At 33.4% G+C, this 22,490-nt stretch overlaps 2 protein-coding genes across 3 annotated transcripts in view; both read left to right on the top strand.

The window, feature by feature from the left end:
• The window catches only part of LOC134694423 (uncharacterized), a 153,613-nt gene that overhangs the window by 99,568 nt on the left and 31,555 nt on the right, over window positions 1–22,490 (top strand). The gene's annotated exons all lie outside the window — the stretch shown is intronic.
• LOC134694594 (furin-like protease 1, isoforms 1/1-X/2) lies at window positions 940–22,265 on the top strand. 2 transcript variants are annotated; one of them, XM_063555624.1, is made up of 15 exons: window positions 940–1,111; window positions 4,284–4,473; window positions 4,968–5,096; window positions 5,972–6,064; window positions 6,396–6,521; window positions 7,005–7,072; window positions 9,040–9,128; window positions 12,290–12,474; window positions 13,197–13,397; window positions 15,794–15,897; window positions 17,292–17,401; window positions 18,803–18,923; window positions 19,650–19,960; window positions 21,350–21,451; window positions 22,141–22,265. In XM_063555624.1, the coding sequence occupies exons 2-14, from the start codon at window positions 4,294–4,296 to the stop codon at window positions 21,409–21,411; spliced, it is 1,779 nt and encodes a 592-aa protein (XP_063411694.1). In that variant the 5' UTR covers window positions 940–1,111; window positions 4,284–4,293; the 3' UTR covers window positions 21,412–21,451; window positions 22,141–22,265. The 2 variants fall into 2 exon arrangements, with proteins under 2 accessions (XP_063411694.1, XP_063411693.1); XM_063555623.1 differs by lacking the exon at window positions 940–1,111 and adding an exon at window positions 2,903–2,996.

The raw sequence follows: 22,490 nt of genomic DNA, 5'->3' as shown, positions 1-22,490 counted from the left end.
GTGTAACAATAATAAGTCACCGAACTGCCTTCAACAATTGACAAAATCGTTTACTTTCTAGTAAGCTATAAACGGCCACGAAATGACAAATGTAAAGCAATTTTCTCGTATTGACAGCTCTTCATTTTCCCCAATATTTTGCATTTTAGCATCTGAATTAGCCTTCCGTCTGTTGTATAAATCTCTATTTGGTATATCTGGTTACCGGAAATGTACAACATAACTTACCGGTACTCGGTTCAATTTATATTTTTCGTGTGCTTGGCGGCCGTGAACAGTTTGTGTCGTCTGCCATAAATGTCAAGTGTTTTTAATGGCAGTGGATACAAATTGTAGTCTCAATCTTATTGAACTAGTCGTCCCATGAATAGAGTATCGAGGCCCACGACACAACTGTTTACATTCACCAAAGATGTTTCTTGTGTAGACAGAACACATCATTGTTATCATTACCACAAGCCCTGTGTCTTTGTAGACCTATTAATATTTTGGAAAAAAAATACCCGTTAGAAATTGCTGCATTATTATTCTATTCGGCAGTCCGGTGAAAAGTTCAAAATGTTTATCAATGACAAGTGTTAAGTACATTTTGTTTACTAAGACTGTATGACTTTTAACAGATTTAATGCTGACCTGGGGCTCCATTATTGACACTGACCATTCTGACACATAAAATTTTATGGTGAAAGTTTTAATTATTTATGTTTATTATTAACTGCACCCAACTGGGTTGTACTAAAGCATGCATAATTAAATTCGAATTATGAAAATGACAAAACTAAGGGCATGTTTACCAAGTGCAAAATGACCTCCATGCGCCGAAGAAACTAAGTCCTTTAAAATGGTTTTTTTTTACATTTGACCAGGATTTTTTTTATTAACCGTACATTGAATACATCAAACCATTAACATAAAATGTTTAGTATATTTTGATATAAGTAAACTTAAGTTTTATAGGTAGAGCTATATAAGATTGCCATCTCATATATAGTCTTTTTATCGCTCTTAAATTCGCCCGAGTTCCTCCGAGGTTTCCCGATTACTGCTACATAAATACACGATCCGTGCAAACATTTTCTTCATGAAGGAAGCTGACCACGGAATAAGAAAGGTAAGTTAATCAAGTTCGGCGTTGGGGTTCGGCAACAATAATGATAATAATAAAATAAAAAAAATGAAAATAATAATATTGATACTAATAATCATTGTAATAATAATAACAATAATAAAAATTATGATTATAATATACATCTGTAATTGAAAAATAGTAATTATACAAATAATAATGATTATACTAGATATTAATGTTGATAATAAAAATTATAATTAAAAGTGTGATTATATATATTTTCATAAATATATTTTGAAAAAATTTATAAGATAATAATGATAATTATTATTTTGGAATAAAAGGTTATTGTACTTACCAAATGATTGCCGATGAGACAAATCTCCAGAAGACACTGAAATTAACAGCTATATGTCATCGTACGGCCTTCAAAAATGTGCAAAGCAATGCGATGCAAAACACGTATTCAAATCACAAATGGTCAAAACATATTGGATTTTATTATTTTCATTGTCATTACATAAACCTATATACCCCTTAGTTTTGTTAAAAGGATTAATGCATTCCTAAGAATATTCATGCAGGATAAACCGTATTTTCTGCAAATTGTCAAATCGAAGCAAAAACAAAAACACAAACAAACAAACCGGAAATCGGTTGCAAAATTAACCTAAGGCGATTCAGTTTCTCGCCATGGAATAAAAATAACGTACACTTTTTTATTTAGTAAAATGCAGTATTTATTTCTTATTAATATTTTTTTTTAATCAAAGAAATAGTTTAAAAACTGCTAGAATCTAGAAAAACTTGGGTTTTTTGTGGGTTTTTTTTGTGTGTTTTTTTTTGGAAGGGGGGGGGGGGTCGTCAAAGAAGTAACGAAGACTTGAAAAAATTATACGATAGTATTTTAATACTCCTTCAGTTTTGTGTTAATCTGATGACTCAAGCCCTTTCCAATTGATTTTAACAGTCTGTCCTTATTTTGTGTTGTAACACAACAGTCTCAGATTATGTGTAGGGTTTAGAGCTGGCAAACATGGTTAACCCCTCAACATTATTTTTTGCCAGACTCTTACATTTTCAAATATTCTTACGTTGAACATTTCAAGTGCGGGAGGTCGTGGGACTGATCCCAGGGCGGCTTGAATTAAAGACTTGCTAATGTATAAGTGTTGCTTTCCGCTTAACACGCGGCATGCATGTAGGTGTAAAAGCAAAGTCTGGCTTGATCGGAGTCACATGTGTATCCTTGTAAACTTGCTAATGTTTATGAGTTGCTTTCCGCTTAACACGCGGCATGCATGTAGGTGTAAAAGCAAAGTCTGGCTTGATCGGAGTCACATGTGTATCCTTGTAAACTTGCTAATGTTTATGAGTTGCTTTCCGATTAACACGTTGAATTAAGGTGTAAAAGCGAAGACTGGTCTGGTCTTATCGGAGTCAGAAGGTGTATCCTTGTAGGGTGACGAATCTTCGTGTGCTCTGTTAGCTTAATAAGTATTCAATTTACAACTATGTTTAAAATTATACGAATATATATAAAACCAATGTACTGGTTAGTTTTCGCTGAACAAATCTATATTCCTTCCGGCATGACAATTAAATTGAATTTAGTATCTGATGAACTTGATTCCATCCAGTCTGAGGTCATCTTAAATACACAATAATAAACACACTCAATAATTACACAATTTAAAATCCTAATTTATCTATATAAACCATCAATTTCATCCTGATTGCTATCAATACTGATTATTATAAGAACATATGAACTCAAATGATTCACTATAAAAAAAGTTATGTAATTTATAATTACATATTTATCATCTTAAAAATTATCACACACGAAGACGAGGCAATACATCGAAAACAAACCTCATTGGTATCGGATCTTCTTCTGTAATAGTGCTGCATTGTCAATGTTAAGGTAAATGGTATTCACTTGTACATGCATATTCAGTATTTTATTATTTTGATAGTGTCGAATTATAATTTCTTTTTTTTCATTTCTTTTTTGTTATTGACATGATTGAAATGAAATTTACAGTAACTTCTCAAATAAATAACGTCCTAATGGACACTGCTAGATTCAGATTTAGAAACTACAGAAATTGATAAATCATTCCTATGAATTTATCACGTCTATAAAATATTTCAGTTTTGTAAAAACATAATTTTTATAACCATATTTATCAAGTCTATAAAATATTTCAGTTTTGTACTTCAAAATATAAAATGTTTTTTTTTCTACGTTAAATATTGAAGCAGGTCTTGTCAAGATTCCAATAACAATCGTTTCTATTAAAAGATATATAAACTTATTATCATCAAATAAAATAATTAAAACAACGTCACTTCTTTAAACTTTGTAAAATAAACTTTATCGCAAATCTGCACATAAAGGACAATCTAATACAACATGCTCCTCATCCTCAATCTGATTAATATAGAAAAAAAAAATAATGAAAAAAACTCGTTCGTTTACAGTTTTGTTTGTATAGCGACCTGTTTCTATAAGACACATTTATTTGTCGTAACAGGCAAACATTTTCTTTTGCTGTTTGATCGCCTATATATGTGAGTCCTTCAAAAATAGGCAAAACCGATACCATAAGAAATCCATAAAAAATAACATAATGAATGAACTGTGAAACAATTCAACAGAAAAAGAAAATGAAAACATCGGCCTGATAAACGATGAAACAATGAACGAAAAACAAAAGGCAACTACTGAATTACAGTATCCTTTCTTTGCACAGACCCAGTATCGAATGTACCCTTGTTAAACATGTTTAGTTCTATGTTTGTGAGCGCTAAAACCTCCCTGCAACCTTGGACAATGTTGTACATGTAAATATAAATCAATACTAGTAAAACAAAATGCAAAAATTAGATAAAAAGGGGATAGCCTGATCCGATACCCACAAGCACAAACAGAACTATCAAAAATGACAAGAGCCACTCAGTACGGACCTTAGAGTACACACAGTTGCTAATATGTAATATTCCTTCGGTGTATTTCGCCTGTATTTTGCTATTCTTAGTCCTTTCTTAGCTAAAATATTGACTATAATTATGCATGTTTTCCAAGACCGAAATGACGATTTTTATTTAAGTAATTTAAGTTTTGATACTTGGTTTAATAAATATAAAATATTACTTTATATGCTTTTTAATGATATATGCGTGTCTCATTATTCATTCATATTCTCAGCTCTAAGAAAATGCAGTTGTCACTACGGTTTTCTTGTCTTTGGTTGTTTGTTGCTTTGGTAACAGTTGAGGTTCTAGCGGGAGACACTGATGGAGCAACATCTATTGTAATCAAGCTAAAAGAAGGAGGAACACAAGAGGATGTTAATACAATTATGCAGCGACACCCTCAGTATGTCATTGACAAACAGGTATTACTTTTAGATTTTATTCCTTTTATTAAAAAAGAATAATAAAAAAAAAAAATAGAACAAATGTGCATTTTTGGGATTGCTTTAAATATAAAGATAAATGTGGACAAATGCTATCTTCGATATCTTTTACCATAAAATCTGTTTTGTATCATTCGAAGCATTTCTGTTCATTTTTTCTTTGAGCCTCAATAATAAATCCACGCCGAATAATTTACATTGGAAACTCTTTGTATTGCAATTTTATCTGATCTTTTCATTTTTTTATTTTTAAGTCCAGTGGCAACTATCTTAGCATGATGTCCATGACGAAAACAAATTTAAAGTGAAGATAAGATCCAGTAATAGATCTCGTTAGGGATAAAAGTCTATAATTTTATAACCCAACAGAAAGTGACAGTATAATGAATAAGAACAGAAATTATTTTGAATTTTATATTTTTGTAATATTCCAACTTATTAAACTAATTCTATAACAATTAATTCTATTTCAGTTTGAAATTGCTGGACAGGTTTATTATCAATTAAAAATTGATAACTCAAAGATTTTGAGTCCGCTCCCTATACTAAGACTTGGCACAGGAGGAAGTACTACTCCTACTGAGATTGGAGATGAGGAACAGGTGAATTAATAATCTGTCGTGCCGTGCACGTTAAGGAGCTACCATTTGATTTTTATGGAGAACTAGGATCAAAACGTTTGTCTTATATAAACTGTCATTACGCATTGTTTTGGCCAAATTGTACATCCTGCCTTTTTTTACTCAAAACTCCAGATCGTCTATTTTCAAATTTCATCCTAGCCCGCTCCCCCACTAAAAAATCAAATGGTAGGTCCCTTACGACCATACGGATGCTATGATAGTTTTTAATGGAAAATTCTTTTTTATAATTTACTTGCGATTAAACTTTCGGTTTTCTGAGCTCCTAGAGGTTTGGTTGAATGTGGTATAAAATTCAATGAGCTGTGTAATGTAATTCTCTGTCAACTATGTTCTAAAAGTTTTGTGTATTTGTGCTTAAATATTTTTGACTATCTGTGCTAAAAATCATCTGGTTTTTTTTTGTGCTTCATTTCGGTGAACGTAATCTCAATAACATTGAGTTAAGCAATTCGCCTTTTCAGAATCTAAACTGAGGACTGTGGGCAATCTCCTATTTCGTACACCAAAATGAAAATGACGTAACGTCATTGGTTGAATTTCCATTTTTCAGAATGATTCAAATAAATTACAACGTTTTGATTTACGCTTTGAAGATATATTCCAGAATGCATTATATTTAGAAACGGCGAATTACTCGATATAAACAAATCTACAGAAAACGTGTAACTGTTGGTGTACGCTTTTGAAAATATATCCCAGAAGGCATTATAATCTAGAACAGAGAGTTACCGGACATAAAAACAAATCTGCAAACTTATATTTATCTATATTAAACGATTTCTTTATTTTGTCCATAAAATGATTTTTCTATTTTATCCATGAAATGATTTCAGGTTGAATTCTCAGAAGTACAAACGAAGACGACATTTCACCTCTTCAAGGCGAAACCAATCACAGATCCGGAATTGAGTGGACTTTGGCATCTGGTATGATTACTAACAGTAGCCATTATTTTACCCTAAACACTCTACCATGATTCTATCTAAATGATACTTTTCAACATTCAAAATTTCTCACTGTTACCGAATTCAATGTTGACCCATAATTCAAAGGTAAAAAGTTAAAGGTTGTCGTGTTTTTTCATCCTTATGTAATTACAATACAAATAATTAAAGATACATTTAATAAAAAAAGTTACCACATCTTCACATGCCCAGAATTTTTTTCTTTTTGGTACATACGCTTTTGAAAATATTACCCAGAGTGCATTAGATTCTTAAACGGCGAATTAACCTTATATCATCTTTTTTTCTACAGAACAATGACTTGAAGTATTCGATGAACATTGCGGCGGTTTGGGCTGATGGTTATACAGGAGCGGGTGTTACTGTAGCTATAGTGGACACATTTATACAAACAAACCATACAGATCTCGGAAATATGGTAAGATATAGTTTTTCGTCTTTAGGAAATATTTTGCCTTACAAAAACAAAAATTAGAAAATGCTAAATTTACGAATGCTAAATTTACGAATACGTTTTAGCATTGCTAAGTTGCTTAACTTGGAATTCATAAATGCAAAACTTTCATATCAAACTTAAGTTATTTATAATAAATTACTGCGCCTTTACGCTTCTTTTACATCCTTTCTATGAACTTCTTTTTTTATATACATTTGATCTACTAATGTTCTACTTTTGGGAAAAGGGTAATATGTTTAATTGAATAGTCTTCCGATCCGCGACGATAGTTTGATATTTTATGATGCATAACAAAACCAAACAAATATGATGATAAAACACATGCACTCAAACGGGAGAACCAGATACTAAAAATTACAAGAAAAGAGAAATAAAAAAAAAATCAATTATTATAACAAAAATAAACCAATTTCAAACGTGAAGTGTTTATTAAATGTTTTCCAGGATGTTGATAATTCTTATGACTTTTATAATGACGACAGTGATCCAAATCCTGATGACCCAACAATTAGGTAGGTACTAGATAATCTGATTTAAAGGGTAATGTAAAGGCAGATATCAGATCTTGTAAGAGTAGGTACTAGATAATGTAAAGGCAGATATCAGATCTTCTAAGAGTAGGTACCAGATAATGTAAAGGCAGATATCAGATCTTCTAAGAGTAGGTACCAGATAATGTAAAGGCAGATATCAGATCTTGTAAGAGTAGGTACCAGATAATGTAAAGGCAGATATCAGATCTTCTAAGAGTAGGTACCAGATAATGTAAAGGCAGATATCAGATCTTGTAAGAGTAGGTACCAGATAATGTAAAGGCAGATATCAGATCTTCTAAGAGTAGGTACCAGATAATGCAAAGGCAGATATCAGATCTTCTAAGAGTAGGTACCAGATAATGTAAAGGCAGATATCAGATCTTGTAAGAGTAGGTACCAGATAATGTAAAGGCAGATATCAGATCTTCTAAGAGTAGGTACCAGATAATGTAAAGGCAGATATCAGATATTCTAAGAGTAGGTACCAGATAATGTAAAGGCAGATATCAGATCTCCTAAGAGTAGGTACCAGATAATGTAAAGGCAGATATCAGATCTTCTAAGAGTAGGTACCAGATAATGTAAAGGCAGATATCAGATATTCTAAGAGTAGGTACCAGATAATGTAAAGGCAGATATCAGATCTTGTAAGAGTAGGTACCAGATAATGTAAAGGCAGATATTAGATATTCTAAGAGTGGTACCAGATAATGTAAAGGCAGTTATCAGATCTTCTAAGAGTAGGTACTAAATAATTTAAATGTAGGTATCTGATATTCTTAATGTTGGTACTGTACACTATAAATGTAGGTACCAGAAAAAGGTAAAAGCAGTTACCAGATAATCTAAGGGTAGGTACCAGATAATTTAAATGTCGGTACCAGATTATCTGAAGGTAAGTAACAGTTAATCTAAACATACTTACTATTTAACATACAGGTATGTGCCATCTAACGTAAAGGTTGCATGATAGGTATCAGATAGTCTAACGTTGGGTACCCGATATTCTAAAGGTAGGTACATGTTCAAGTTAACGTAAAGGTATTTGGCACTTCTGCACATGTAAAGGCCTTGTACCTTCGTTCTGCGTCGATAAAGATTGGCTTTTTCACTCTTAAGACAAATCTAATAAAAAAACTGTACTTCAAATCTTTTTCAAATGTTTTCGTATAATATAAAACTAGGGATAGTGGTAAATAGCAATTGCAAAGGAGTAGGTCCAGTAAGACCCCTTTTTGGCCCCAAAATATAGCAGTTTTACAAAATTGAAAAAATGTAAACTTTTAGTTATTTATTGGACAGTAGAATGCTTCTGCTACATAAATATGGGCTGTTTTTGACAATACAATGCACATATATCGGGTACTAGCACCATAAAGTCATGCTAAATTACTGAAATCTTCACAATTCTAGCATTTTAGTTAAATTTTAGACGGTTTTCGTGTAAAACGAAAGTGGCCGCATTCGTGTTCATCCTTAATATTGAAATGTCAGTTGTATTTTATGATAATACGTAACATATATAAAGGTTCGGGATGAACACGGATGCGGCCACTTTCATTTTTGACAAAAAAAACATCTGAAAAGTGACATTTTTCGGCATATTTGGTAGATTTTCGTATTTGAGCTTGAATCGGATCGTTTTTAATGACTAAATCAGTTAAAATCTTTCACATAAACTAATTGATTCAAATGAAATTATAGACACATAAGTGTTTAAAAAGTGGTCAAAATCTTTCGTCAGATGAACCTGGAATTTGAGGTCAAAATCGGTCCTTACCGGACCTTCTCCAAATTTCTCGTTTTCTTATATTTAGATAAAGGCAACAGTATTTACTTTGTTCAATAGCAATACTTCTATTAAGCAAAAACAAATCTGGGTAACAATCTAAAACCAAAGTAACACACATTCTAAATGTCGTTTTTTTTTCTTTCAATTTAAGCCATGGAACAATGGTAGCAGGAATCGTAGGAGCAACGTATGGAAATGATTTTTGTACTGTTGGTGTGGCATATAATGCTACACTTGTAGGTAAGATAGATAGAACAGCGTCGCCACTATACTGTTGGTGTTGCCTTTAATCTTCACTTGTAGGTAAGATAGATAGAACAGCGTCACCACTATACTGTTGGTGTTGCCTTTAATTTTCATTTGTAGGTAAGATAGATAGAATAGCGTCACTACTATACTGTTGGTGTTGCCTTTAATCTTCACTTGTAGGTAAGATAGATAGAACAGCGTCACCACTATACTGTTGGTTATCGACTCCTAAGAATTGAACGATGGACAGTTAGTGCGTGAATTTTTCTTGAATAATCAAAGTTTATTGATTGGTTAGGACAATCCAAACCTAGTAAATGTCCTTCAATCCCGTAGAGTATCGGATTTGTCCTCTCTATTTTAGCAATTAGATTTTGCCTGGTCATTAATCATGCATATTGATACACAGGTAACTTTTATCTATAAATAACCGAATCTTCTAAAGTTTCGTAAACAACAACGTTAAACGATATATATATATATATACTACTTCATAACGTGTGACCTCACGTGTGTGGTAAAATTTGTTGATTGATGCACGTGGCTCATATCCAACTATCTCGGTCATCACGTGACTTTTACACTTAAGATGTATATTATTAATGGCCGACAGATTATCCATGAAAGAGAACGGGTACATAAATAAAACGGTCATAACTTTTTTGTTATAATGTATATTTTTCCTTCTAACCCCTCAGTTTATATTTTTTTACAATGAAATATGTTTTAAGTTTCAGTTCAGAAATATGATTTCGTGCTTCGAAATAAGTTTGAAAATTGAGGTGACATAGCCACACAGCCTCCGTTGACATCTTCGTAAAAAAATGACAAAATTGCAATGGGACCTTTTTGTAAAATCAATTTTCTCAACTAATTTATTGTTGCTTATATCCTTCCAACCCCTAAAAAGATCGACAACATATTTATTTAAAGTAAATCCCAAACCATATCAGTTCAGGTATTAAACTTTTTGCTTCGAAGTTTGTTTGAAAAGTTCATATTTTGGCAGTCCTCAGCAATATTTTCAAAATGGCGGCCACTGTTGAAGGTTCACAACGACACGACATGCCGGTATTCATTTAGTTATACATCGGAAAGTAATATTTCAAATATTTATCAAAGTGTGTCTTTTTGTACTAAGAAATTTCCTTTTCACATGTTCCTCAATACATTTATAAGAAACAGTCTCTCACTAAAAATAATGATTTACATGCACCGACCATGCAGTTTACATGAACATTGATAGCGTGGGGCGACATGGGAATATATATTTTTGTAGATTTTTACGCTGAAAATCGAAAAATTGTTAGATGCATGTCTTTTCAATAATTGTCTTACCTTAATGCAGCATAGAATTTAACATTATTTCCCTCTGTGAAAGTGGAAACATGCTATTTGTTTTGATACAATTTCGAAGTTACATATAACAAAATGGCGACCAAATAATTTCAAACGTAGACGATGTTCGACACTTATTTTGCACATGCAAATAGTTCAACAAGATTTAACTGTTTTTATTGCAATTAAACATGACACGTTATTGTAACTCGTATGATAATTAATAAAGCTAGATTGTGGAGATATTAATTAAGTCATCAACGTGATCAAAGAAAACAAACATGGCAAAGTGGCCTAATCACGATGTAAGTTTTGACAAGACTTAATATAAGATTAGTATTATAGATCATTATACGATTGTTTATGAAATCATTTTATGATAATATTTTATATCAACGAAAGGAAACAACAGATGGATTGTAACAAAGATGCAATATCTAATATATATATATATATATATATTTTGAAATCATTACTTGGGTAACCAGTACATTTTACATAATCATAATTAAACCAGTCACATACAGAGTTATCGAACCTAATTATGACTGTAATAGTTGCATATGTATTCTAGTAAATGTATTAATCTACAAAGCGAGAGCACTTTCCATTTTCATCAGCTAAGAGTCGACTTAGTCAAGGCTATTGCTTGTGTTGCCTTTAATCTTAACTTGTAGGGAAATAAATTGAACAGCGTTTTCTGTTGGTGTTGCATTTACTGCTACATTTAAAAAAAAATTGAGAATGGAAATGGGAATGTGTCAAACACACACCAACCCGACCATAGAGCAGACAACAGCCAAATTTGTATGTTAGATAGATAGAACAGCGTTTTCATTGTGTTGTGGTTAGATTAAAAGACTTATTTGTAGATGATTGGGTGTTTTCACTCTGCTGTAGGTGTTGCATATAAAGCTACATTTCTGGGTAAGATAGATGGAACTACGTTTTCACTGTGCTGTTAGTGTTTCATATACGCTGCACGTGTAGCAAGGATAATTTCGAAACTAAGGTTCCAATTCTTTCAGACAAACTTGACCTTAAGATAAAATTGGCATCGATTTTTTAGTTCCTTTTAGACATTTGGATCCGAAAATTTCTTCGTATTTATATACCCCTGGTTGTCAAACGTTTAAATGTAGGTAAATCAAGGAAAAAGCCTCGGGTGTGCGAAATTTATAGCGATATCTTTAATTCTATTATTACCGTATTGTCATATACGTATTAAAAAAGATGTGGTAAGATTATCAATGAGACAACTCCTCCTGACAACTGACACAGAAATTAACTTAATCATACAAACCGTTGTATGTGATTGGTTTCTTTTTGCGATTTCCTTTCCACATAGGTATTGTCAATTGTTTCATAAACAAATGTTTTCCTTTCATTTTTTGTCTAGGATTCGTTTCTTCTCATATGAAAAACCTGTTTAATCAACCAATTAAATAATTGTGTGACTATTTTGTCATTTTCTGCATGTCTTTATTGGATGTTTCGAATACATTTTTTCCCCTATTCTAACATTTTATATCTTGTCCGTTTATGAAAATTTACGATAGCATTGCTATAGTTAAACATAACAATGCAGCTATTGATGTAGTAAAAGGAAAACTGAATGTTTTAAAGATAAGTCTGCTTTGCAATATTCAGGCTGACATTGGTTTATATCAAGACAACAATGATAGTTCCAGATGTTTGGAGAAGATTAAGATATAGTTGCTATAATTGAACATATTTAAAACAGTAATTGACCTGCTTAGAATAACTTACGAGAGCATTTATAATTAAACATAACTCAAAAATAAATGTTTCAGCTATTGGTCTTCTTGGGGAAACTCAAGAAAGTATCGACTTGAGTGATGCGCAAGTAGGAAGAGCTCTGGCACATTATTCTTCTGATGTGTCTATCTATGTTAACAGCTGGGGACCAGACACGACATCTGACTTCCATCCTGCTGGTTCATTGGCTAAAACTGCTCTAGTATCATTGGCAACTAACGTAAGTTTTTGATGTTTTATTAATCATGATAATGTACCACTAAGTTCTTGTTTTTATATACGTCGCACGTTTTCTGTTGTAATTTTATGATATAATTTTTACCGCAGAAACCACGACATTGTTTTTTAATGTATTGCAACGCTGCCGAAAACTGTTGTCTTAGTAATAAAACGTCGTTTATATAGACATATATAGTTAACGATTTAACATAGCGTTCTAAGGTACCGCTATCCCGCCAATATCCTAATTAAGCTGAAGGTATAAATATCGAAAAACAAAATTGGTGTTAGTTACTGTCTGTTCTCCTTTTTTTGGGGATGTTAATTTTTTGTTTTCTTGTTTTGCTTTTTGTAATGTCGGGGAATTTTATAGCCGTGACTTATATAGGGTATGTGTTTTGCTTTTGAATGCCGTACGATGACCTATATTAGCTTAAACCCACAGCATTTGATCTCTGGTGTATATTTATTTCAAACCACAATTCCTTATTTTTTTTTTATATATTATAATGTAGGCAAGGCAATCTTTCTTTGGCAATCAAACAGAGTCTCTTTATTTTTATATTTTATAGGATATGCTACGCAATCTATCATTTGCAATCTAATCCAATCTCTTTTTATTTTAATATTCTTTACGGAAGACAAGGCAATGGGAGCATCTTTGTATTCGCTGCTGGTCATTGTTAAGCATACCATATCACCTTATTTTTTTTATATTTCTAGGGTAGACAAGGCAATGGGAGCATCTTTGTATTCGCTGCTGGAAATGGAGGAAGTGATTCGAACGCAAATGCCTATCTACAAAGTAGTATATACGCCATCTCTGTTGCCAGCGTTGAATTCGACGCAGTGTCGCCGTCTGCTGGATTTGGCGCCAACATAATGACGTCTGCTTACGGTGGTGGGGTTCACTATAAAGCTTTGGTAAGCACATTGTTTGATTGGTTGTGGTTTGGGGTTGATGTCACATATCTGTGTTCATATATACTATTATAATGATTTAAATACTAAGGCAATGTAGAGTACAAACCCCAATAATTGAAACTCGTACTGAGTTATTGACGAGAATGTGAACGAGGTTTTCAAAATAAAGATATATGGAACAATTTTAAGCTCACATGTGAGCTTTTCCCATCACTTGGCGTCCGTCGTCCGTCGTCCGTCGTCGTCGTCGTTAACTTTTACAAAAATCTCCTCCTCTGAAATTACTGGGCCAAATTTGACCAAACTTGGCCACAATCATCATTGAGGTATCTAGTTAAAAAAATGTGTCCGATGACCCGGCCAACCAAACAAGATGGCCGCAATGGCTCAAAATAGAATATAGGGGTAAAATGTAAATATTGGCTTATATCACTGATGATTGCTGCCCATGAATTGGTAGTTTTAAGGAAATTTTGCATTTTTTTTTATTATCTTATATATTATTAGATTGAGATAAACTGTAAAACAGCAATAATGTTCATCAAATAAAACCTACTAATAAGTCAACATGACCAAAACCCCTTAAGGAGTTTTTGTCCTTTTCAGTAAATGTTTAACAACTTTTTGTAAGTTTTTGTTATCTTACAAAAAGTCTCTGAAACTACTCTGACAAATTTGACGAAACTTGGTCACAATCATTATTAGGGTATCTTGTTTTAAAGAATGTGTCCGATGAACCCACTTGCCAACCAACATGGCTGACATAGCTAAAAATAGAACATAGGAGTTAACTGCAGGTTTTGGCTTATATCTTTGAAACTTAAGCATTTAGAGCAAATTTGACGCAGATGAAAATATTCATCAGGTTAAGATATTTGTCCTGAAATTTTCAGACGAATCAGACAAACTGTTGTTAGGTTGCTGTTCCTGTATAAGTAACCTTTAGGAAATTTGTTGTTTTTGGTTATTATTTTGAATGTTATTACAGATAGAGATAATTTGTAAACAGCAATAATGTTCAGCAAAGCAATATTTATAAATAAGTGATCAATAGACCCCATAAGGAGTTATTGCCCTTTAAAGTTGAAATTTTTTTTGTAAATTTTTGTAATCTTTTACAAAAATCTTCTCCTGAAACAACTGAGACAAATTTGACCAAATGTGGCTACAAATAAGCATTAGGGTATTTATTTTTTACAAATGTGTCCGATGGCCCTGCTTGCCAAGCAACATGGCAGACATGGCTAAAAATACCGTATAACGGTTTATTTTTGTGGGTGAAAAATTTCGCGATTTTCATTGAATAAGGTGTACGAAATATGTTGGCGATTATTATTTTGGCGGATTTAAAACTCTTATCAATATCTTTGCATGTCCATCTTTAATTTTGCATTTTGTTCAATGTGCGAAATTAAGCGAAAATTTACACCCCGCGAAAATAACCACCTATACGGTAGAACATAAAAAATGCAGTTTTAACTTGTATCTCTGAAACTAGAGCTAAAGTATAACGGTTGCAATAATGCATGCCTCAATTGTAAATAAAAATATCATGTGAGCGAAATAGCTCCTATGAGCCTCTAGTTTGAGCTTGTAGCTCTGAGTTCATCGATTAATTTGATTTCTTACATGTACACTTTTGGATGTCAATATTCGATTTGTTTTCCACACTTTTGAAGAGTGATTCATTTGGTTTCAATATATATTGGAGGTCAATTCATTTGGTTACCCACACTGTTGAAGGTAATTTCTTTAATTTGATTTCCCACACTTTTGGAGGTAGATTCATTTATGTTCCCACACTTTCAGGGTTCGATTCAGTAGGTTTCCCACACTTTTGGAGGTCGACTTATTTTGTATCCTTTTTTTTTACGAGGTCTATTCATTTGGTTTCGCAGTGGGTTTCCGCACTTTTGAAGCCTGGTTTACCACACTTTTGGAGCTTTATTCAGTATGTGTCCCACAATTTTAGACGTATTAGATGGAGTTTCTTTTATGGCGTTTACACTTACTATGGGGCAAGTGGAATATTTATGTTTTCTTAAAAAAGTTATTTTTATGCCCCACCCACGATAGTAGAGGGGCATTATGTTTTCTGGTCTGTGCGTCCGTTCGTCCGTCCGTTCGTTCGTTCATCCGTTCGTCCATCTGTCCCGCTTCAGGTTAAAGTTAAAAATGATAGTGCGAACTTCAGGTAAAAGTGTTTGGTTAAAGTTTTTGGTCAAGGTAGTTTTTTATGAAGTTGAAGTCCAACCAACTTGAAACTTAGTACTTATGTTCCATATGTTATGATCTTTCTAATTTATCTCAATTTCACGGTCCACTGGACATGGAAAATGTTAGTGCGAGTGGGGCATCCGTGTACTATGGACACGTTTTTGTTTTTCTTCCTCCAGAAGTCGACTGTTCCCTATGATGAATGTTCCGAAACAGCTGGAGTAGGGTCATCATTTGCAGCCCCAGTAGCAGCAGGTGTCATAGCTTTAATGCTAGAAGCTAAGTGAGTATACTTGTGAGAAACTCTTGTAAAATATCCTAGTAAGTTCGGCATTATATGAAACTCTCGTAAAATATCGTAGTAAGGGACGACATCAAAAGTTCAATGTAGGATAAAAAAAAAACTTAATTCATATAGTTTTATCACTGACACCCATACCCCCTCCTAACTTAATTTGGGGAAAATTGATTGACCAATAAGGATATATATGAAATCGATGTTAATTAAACAAAACTTGCAGCAATTTTGACCCCCACCCCAAATTATTTAAATTAAGTTTTTTTTATCCTTCATTGATGTTTTGATGTCGTCCCTAAGTTCGATATTCACAGATAGATTAGTTTGGGGTGTTCATAATTTGCATAATCTCGTTTAATAAGTTGATAATCGGGGGTTGTGGGAGGAAATGAACATTCTGGCCTTGAAGTAACCGCTAAAAATAACTTTAACCACCACATGGTATATATAAATGAATATTCTGTCCTACAAAATGCAGGACATATAGTATCAATTATAGGTTACATAAATCATACTCTTTCAGTCAGTTTAATTGAAGTCTGGAGCTGGCATGTCAGTTAACTGCTAGTAGTCTGTTGTTATTTATGTATTATTGTCATTTTGGTTATTTTCTTTGGTTACATCTTCTGACATCAGACTCGGACTTTTCTTGAACTGAATTTTAATGTGCGTATTGTTATGCGTTTATTTTTCTACATTGGTTAGAGGTATAGGGGGAGGGTTGAGATCTCACAAACATGTTTAACCCCGCCGCATTTTTGCGCCTGTCACAAGTCAGGAGCCCCTTAGGTTTGTTAGTCTTGTATTATTTTTATATTAGTTTCTTGTGTACAATTTGGAAATTAGTATGGCGTTCATTATCACTGAACTAGTATATATTTGTTTAGGGGCCAGCTGAAGGACGCCTCCGGGTGCGGGAATTTCTCGCTACATTGAAGACCTGTTGGTGACCTTCTGCTGTTATTCTTTATTTGGTCGGGTTGTTGTCTCTTTGACACATTCCCCATTTCCATTCTCAATTTTATACAGTACGACCTTCGACAATGAACAAAACTCATTCAGCATAGCTCGTAACAAAATGCCATGATATTAGTAATCTAAGGCTATTCAAAGGAGAACACTTACGGCATAGGTTGTGTAAAACACTATTAATAAAATCAAATGTGATATATGAAAAGGTTAGACAGTTAAATTTATCCTTTATCAGATGATTGTTTATGGATGCCGTACTAGTCATACAAATTATTAGATATTGAAATAAAGCCGGGTAACCAGATGGTAAAGTACCGAATGAAGCATATATATGATGACTATTGAAGTATTACTTTTCTATTGAGAGGACAAAAACAAAACCATTAGCTTACTATGTCCATTTTCAGCAACGGTTTAACATGGCGTGATGTTCAACACATCATCATCCGGGGATCAAATGCACGTGGTTTTAAAGATGAGGAGACAAAATGGCGTCGCAATAAATATGGATTTATGTGTAAGTATACACTAAACTAATACACAATTTTATTTAGGGACCAGCTGAGGACTTCCTCCGCTGCGTTGAAGACCCATTGGTGGCATTCGGTTGTTATCTGCACTTTGGTCGGGTTGTTGTTTCTTTGGCTTATGCCCCATTTCCATTCTTTTTTTTTTTTACTTTAAGATCTCTACTATGTACTTTTTTTGAAGTTAGGGATGATGCATGGATACATTTCCTGCCATGTCTGGTCTGTGCGTTTGCTTGATGTTTAAACTTTTTCTGCTTTGTATCCATCTACTAAGTTTAGCCTTTTTCAACTGGTTTTTATAGTTTGTTCTTATGTTGAACTGTTACACCACTGTCCCAGGTTGGGGAGGGTTGTGCGCTCACAAACACGTTTTAATCCCACCATATTTTGTATGTGCTTATACTAAGTCAAATTTAGTGAAGTGGTTGTCGTAGATTCATGGCTGTCATATTTGTTTTTCGGGAATTGTTTTTTTTTATAAAGTAGGCCATTTATTACTTAATTGATTGTTTAATTGAAAAGTTTAATGTTAGAACCTTTGATAACCGACTATATAGTGTGTTTTTCTCGTTGTTGAAGGCCGTACGGTTGCCCATACCTGATTCATTTTGGTGGCTAGTTGTCTCGATGGCAATCATACCACATCTCATTACTTTTATGTCGGAAACTTGCTTGCACACAGCACACATGTACAGCCAATGTATATGACATGAAGGACATACAAAAACTAAAAATTGACCTTGAACTAATTTGTCAATTTTCGTCGCATTTATTTTTCCACGTGTAATGATCTCTGGAATTATAACACAGTTTTTCAGCTGACGATTTTCTATGATATGAAATAAATGAAACTTCCGTCTGTCCCGCTTGAGGTAGAAGTTTTTGGTTAATTTATGTTTTGGTGAAGTTGAAGTCCAATCAACTTGAAACCTAAAACACATGTTTCCAATGATATGGTCTTTCTAATTTTAACTCTAAATTAGAGTTTTGACCACAATTTCATGGTCCACTGAACATAGAAAATGTTAGTGAATGTGGGCATCTGTGTACTATGAACAATTTCTTGTTTTAAAATGTACTAGTTACCAATAAGCTTGATTTGTGAGTTTATTCTGATCAATATTGGAAATAAGATAATAAGTACTAAATACATATTAAACAAATATGTAGCTTATCTAGAATTCGCTCAATCTAATTAAAAACCGATCTCTCATCACTCCCGTTTTCTGATATGTCACATATAAAAAACGGGAGCGATGAGATATAGGTTTTAAATTAGATTGGTATTCGCTAAGAGTAAAAATGAATTGAAATTTTGCCGAAATTGGTTTTTGTACGTTTATTGTTTTATCCTGTAGTCGATTATTTCATTTATTAATATTTTGAAGTTAATCGTAAAATGGGATTCGGTCTATTGGATGCCAAAGAAGTGGTTGGTTTGGCTAAAAAATGGAAAACAGTTCCGGAACAAATATCCTGCACAGTTTTGGGGCCTATTGGTGTTAACGAGTGAGTACAAGTAACAGAGGTGTATTCTGTTCATTTTTCTATATCTAACGTTTGTAAAAAAAATACTGAACTCCAAGGACTATTAAAAAAATTTATTGAAACCTGACAAAATCAAACCTGAAGTTTGACTATACAAAACAACGAACCGATTGGACAACATCTGTCATACCGTTGACTTGGTGTATATATATAAGTATTTTTTAAAGAAAATGGTGGATTCTACCTGGATTTACTCATCTACAGTAACTATGTGATATGGCAGCTGTTCAAAGTTCCGTTGTGTAACTGTTGATAAAATCGTGTGATACACCCAAAACAGACATAATTGGTTACCATGACCTATGAGACTAAAATAGATAAACATTGTTAGGGTCAGGAAAACATTTCCGGACAAAGAGCGGTCAGTCCTATTTAATTTTTTGATACTATCAATCAAATTATTATTTTCAAAATTTAACATTTTAAAGTAAAAAGAAAATCTGGATTCACAAACAAAAAAATTGCCATCTGCTTGGTAAACATATTTTTTTAACAAATCGGGGATCAGAATGTTTTTTAGGAAAAAAAAACACCATAACCCCTCCCACTTGAATTTAAATGGTCGTTCCCGAATTGTTAATAAATATTGTTTTATCCACTATCACATCGCATTTTTGATTTCGTTGTTTTTATTATCAACTTTACTTTGCTTTTATAAAAGTCAAACCATTTTCTTGATTTTTGTAGGAATGTCACAAGTGAAGCATCAGGAAAATCTGCCATCAGGGTAGGTCTTAAGGATTGTGGTATGAGGTATCTGGAGCATGTCCTGGTCACCGTCAATGTACGTTATTCAGCATTCAGAGGAACAGTAGAGCTAGAGTTGATATCGCCCGGCGGAACCAGGATACAGGTCCAGAATGAAAGATATAATGACGCTGTGGCGTCTCCAGAGGAGGGTTCATTCGAGTACACCTACAAAGTTTTGCATCTTTGGGGAGAATCTCCTCAAGGACTGTGGAAACTTATGTATAAATCTGTAAACCCGTTTGTTGAAGGTTAGTACTGGTATAGACACATAATGCAAAATCATAGCTGTAAAATATAAAAATACGTTATATAATTACCATGAGCAAAAGGGAAAACAGGACATACACTATAAAGAGTGAACGAACCATACTAAATATGCAAGCTAAATGAGAGCCGTGGTGTAGTGGTAAGTGCATCGGACTGCTAACACGAAGGTTCCTGGTTCGATTCCCGTTCGAGATGAAAATTTCAGGAACTCAATTTTAGGCTCTCCCTTGACCCCATTAGCGAGTATGGTCTTGAGGAAACGATGATAGTCCGTCGGAAGGGGACGATAAATGGCTGACCCGTGTTAAACGAGAGCCATATCTCTTGCAAGTTAAAGACACCCTTGTAGATTTCAAAAAAGAGTAGGCTAATGCCGCTACAAGGCAACACTCGCACCCGCAAAGTGGAAAGGGATTAATATACTAGTAAGTTGCAAAACTTGTTTCACAATCCACTATAAAACAAATATGTTTAAACTAAGCTAAAGGGAAATAACACTTATTTATTCGTAACAAAGTATATACAAAACGATTTACTGTTCTCTCATGCAGATGACTACAAAAAGGGTTATTGCCCTAGAAGTCCGAGTGCACTTTACTTTAGTAAGAAGTAGAAAAACTTGCGTACGGCAGAAAGCTTTTAAAAAGCCATTTTTAATGACTTAAGTTTGTGGATGTTTGTGAACGTTTATTTAATCAACCATTCTGTTATGTACCAGTATTTTCCTCCGTTATTTATAGGAGGACTCCAACTTGGGATATAGTCGTAATACTTTAACCCTATACCGTAATGACCATGCAGCAAACGGGGACATCGATCGGTGTTCTCTTTCTTCTTTCTTTATGTTCTAATTCGTAACCTCAACCGAACATAAAGCATTTATCAATATAATACAAAACTCAATTGGGTGAAGTAACTTGCAAAAGTCAAGTGTTTTTATTCAGATAATAAATACACGCAATTCATTTTATATCAATGAAAATTGTGATAAATTAGTTGTCTGTTTCTGACTAGCACATCAATGTTTGCGAACTATCAACCTGTAAATTAATTGGAAAAAAGCCTCTAGAACACTTGACTGCAATGACTTAAACTACTTTAAACCCACCCGTGCATGAAATTCTACCCGCATTCCTTATATATCCAATTAAACAGACCTATCTATAAATATCATAAACAAGTGTACCTTACCAAACAAAACAAACTTGCATCGAAATATGTACAACTTAGATAAATATAAGTAACGTGACGAGGGAGATCTGTATTACCACGCGGATGACTCGTAATGGCCATGGAAAGTGTCTGATAAATATTTTGTTCGTTTTTATGTGTTTTTATATTTTGGTTACTATTTTTTTATTCTTTTATAGTTGGACTAGATTCGTGGTCATTGGAGCTTTATGGAACCAAAAAAAGTCCAGGACCAAAATAGTCGTTGTGTAATGAATATAGAGCCATTTTGATTTAATTTTGTAAGTTATATTGGTGTAAACTTATCTAAGTAATGAATTCATCATGTATAGTAGCTAATTTAACAAATGCGAAGTATATATACAAGTAATTACGAAAATTGAATAAGAAACAAGGGCAATGCTCAAGCTTATGTGAGTTAATTTCCAAAAGTTCAAACACTCAAATTAAAAATTATATTAACATTCAAATCAACAAACGAATATGTTATAACAAACATGTAACTATAGAGGGGCGTCGGTGGCCGAGTGGTCTAAGTAGTCGAACTACTGTATCACAAGTCAGTCAACACTGAGGGGGCGAGTTCGAAAACCGCACCAGGCAGGTGCACTAGACCCCCACCTTAATTGACTTGGATTGTCCGTTTTCCTTCCGAAGGTAGGCGGTTCTCTCCGGACACTGCCGATAAGTGTGGCTTTCTCAAACAATAAAAAATGACTGCCACGAAATAGAACGATAGTGTTGAAAGTTGCGTTGAACACTTATCAACCAATTAATCAATAACTCTAGATCAATTTGAGATAAACGGTTGTGTCAAGGAACGCCCACTTAAAATCAAATTTTCGGGTTCATAAATGAATGAAAAAGGCATCATATTTCAGTTTTGTTAACAAAACAGCTCTTTGCAAAACTTTTATTATATCACTTTATTTATAAGTTCGTATCATATGCATTTACTATTATTTTATAGGTACAACAGAAGAGAGAGAAAAACAAGTTCATTTCTAGAAAAGACGTCACAGTAAAGTTGAGTTGTCATTATCATTTTTGTTGTCTATTTTTTTTTTTTGAATCTAAATAAAAAGAGTACATGTGTTGCATCTAATATTAAGTGCTGAGGTGTTTTTTCTGTTGCTTTTTTTTGTTTTTGTTTTTTATAAAGTTTTTTACTTAGGCATTGGAAGACAATAAAAATCAAAACCAAGGAGTAAACAAAAGACTCACAAAAACCAAAGGACATTTACATCAACAGTAATAATAATAAGAAACAACACGAAGAGCCGTGGTGTAGTGGTTAGTGCATCGTACTACTAACACAAA

Source organism: Mytilus trossulus, chromosome 13, assembly GCF_036588685.1.
Source record: "Mytilus trossulus isolate FHL-02 chromosome 13, PNRI_Mtr1.1.1.hap1, whole genome shotgun sequence".
Taxonomy (NCBI): Eukaryota; Metazoa; Mollusca; class Bivalvia; order Mytilida; family Mytilidae; genus Mytilus; species Mytilus trossulus.
This window is presented reverse-complemented; position numbering and strand designations above follow the sequence as displayed.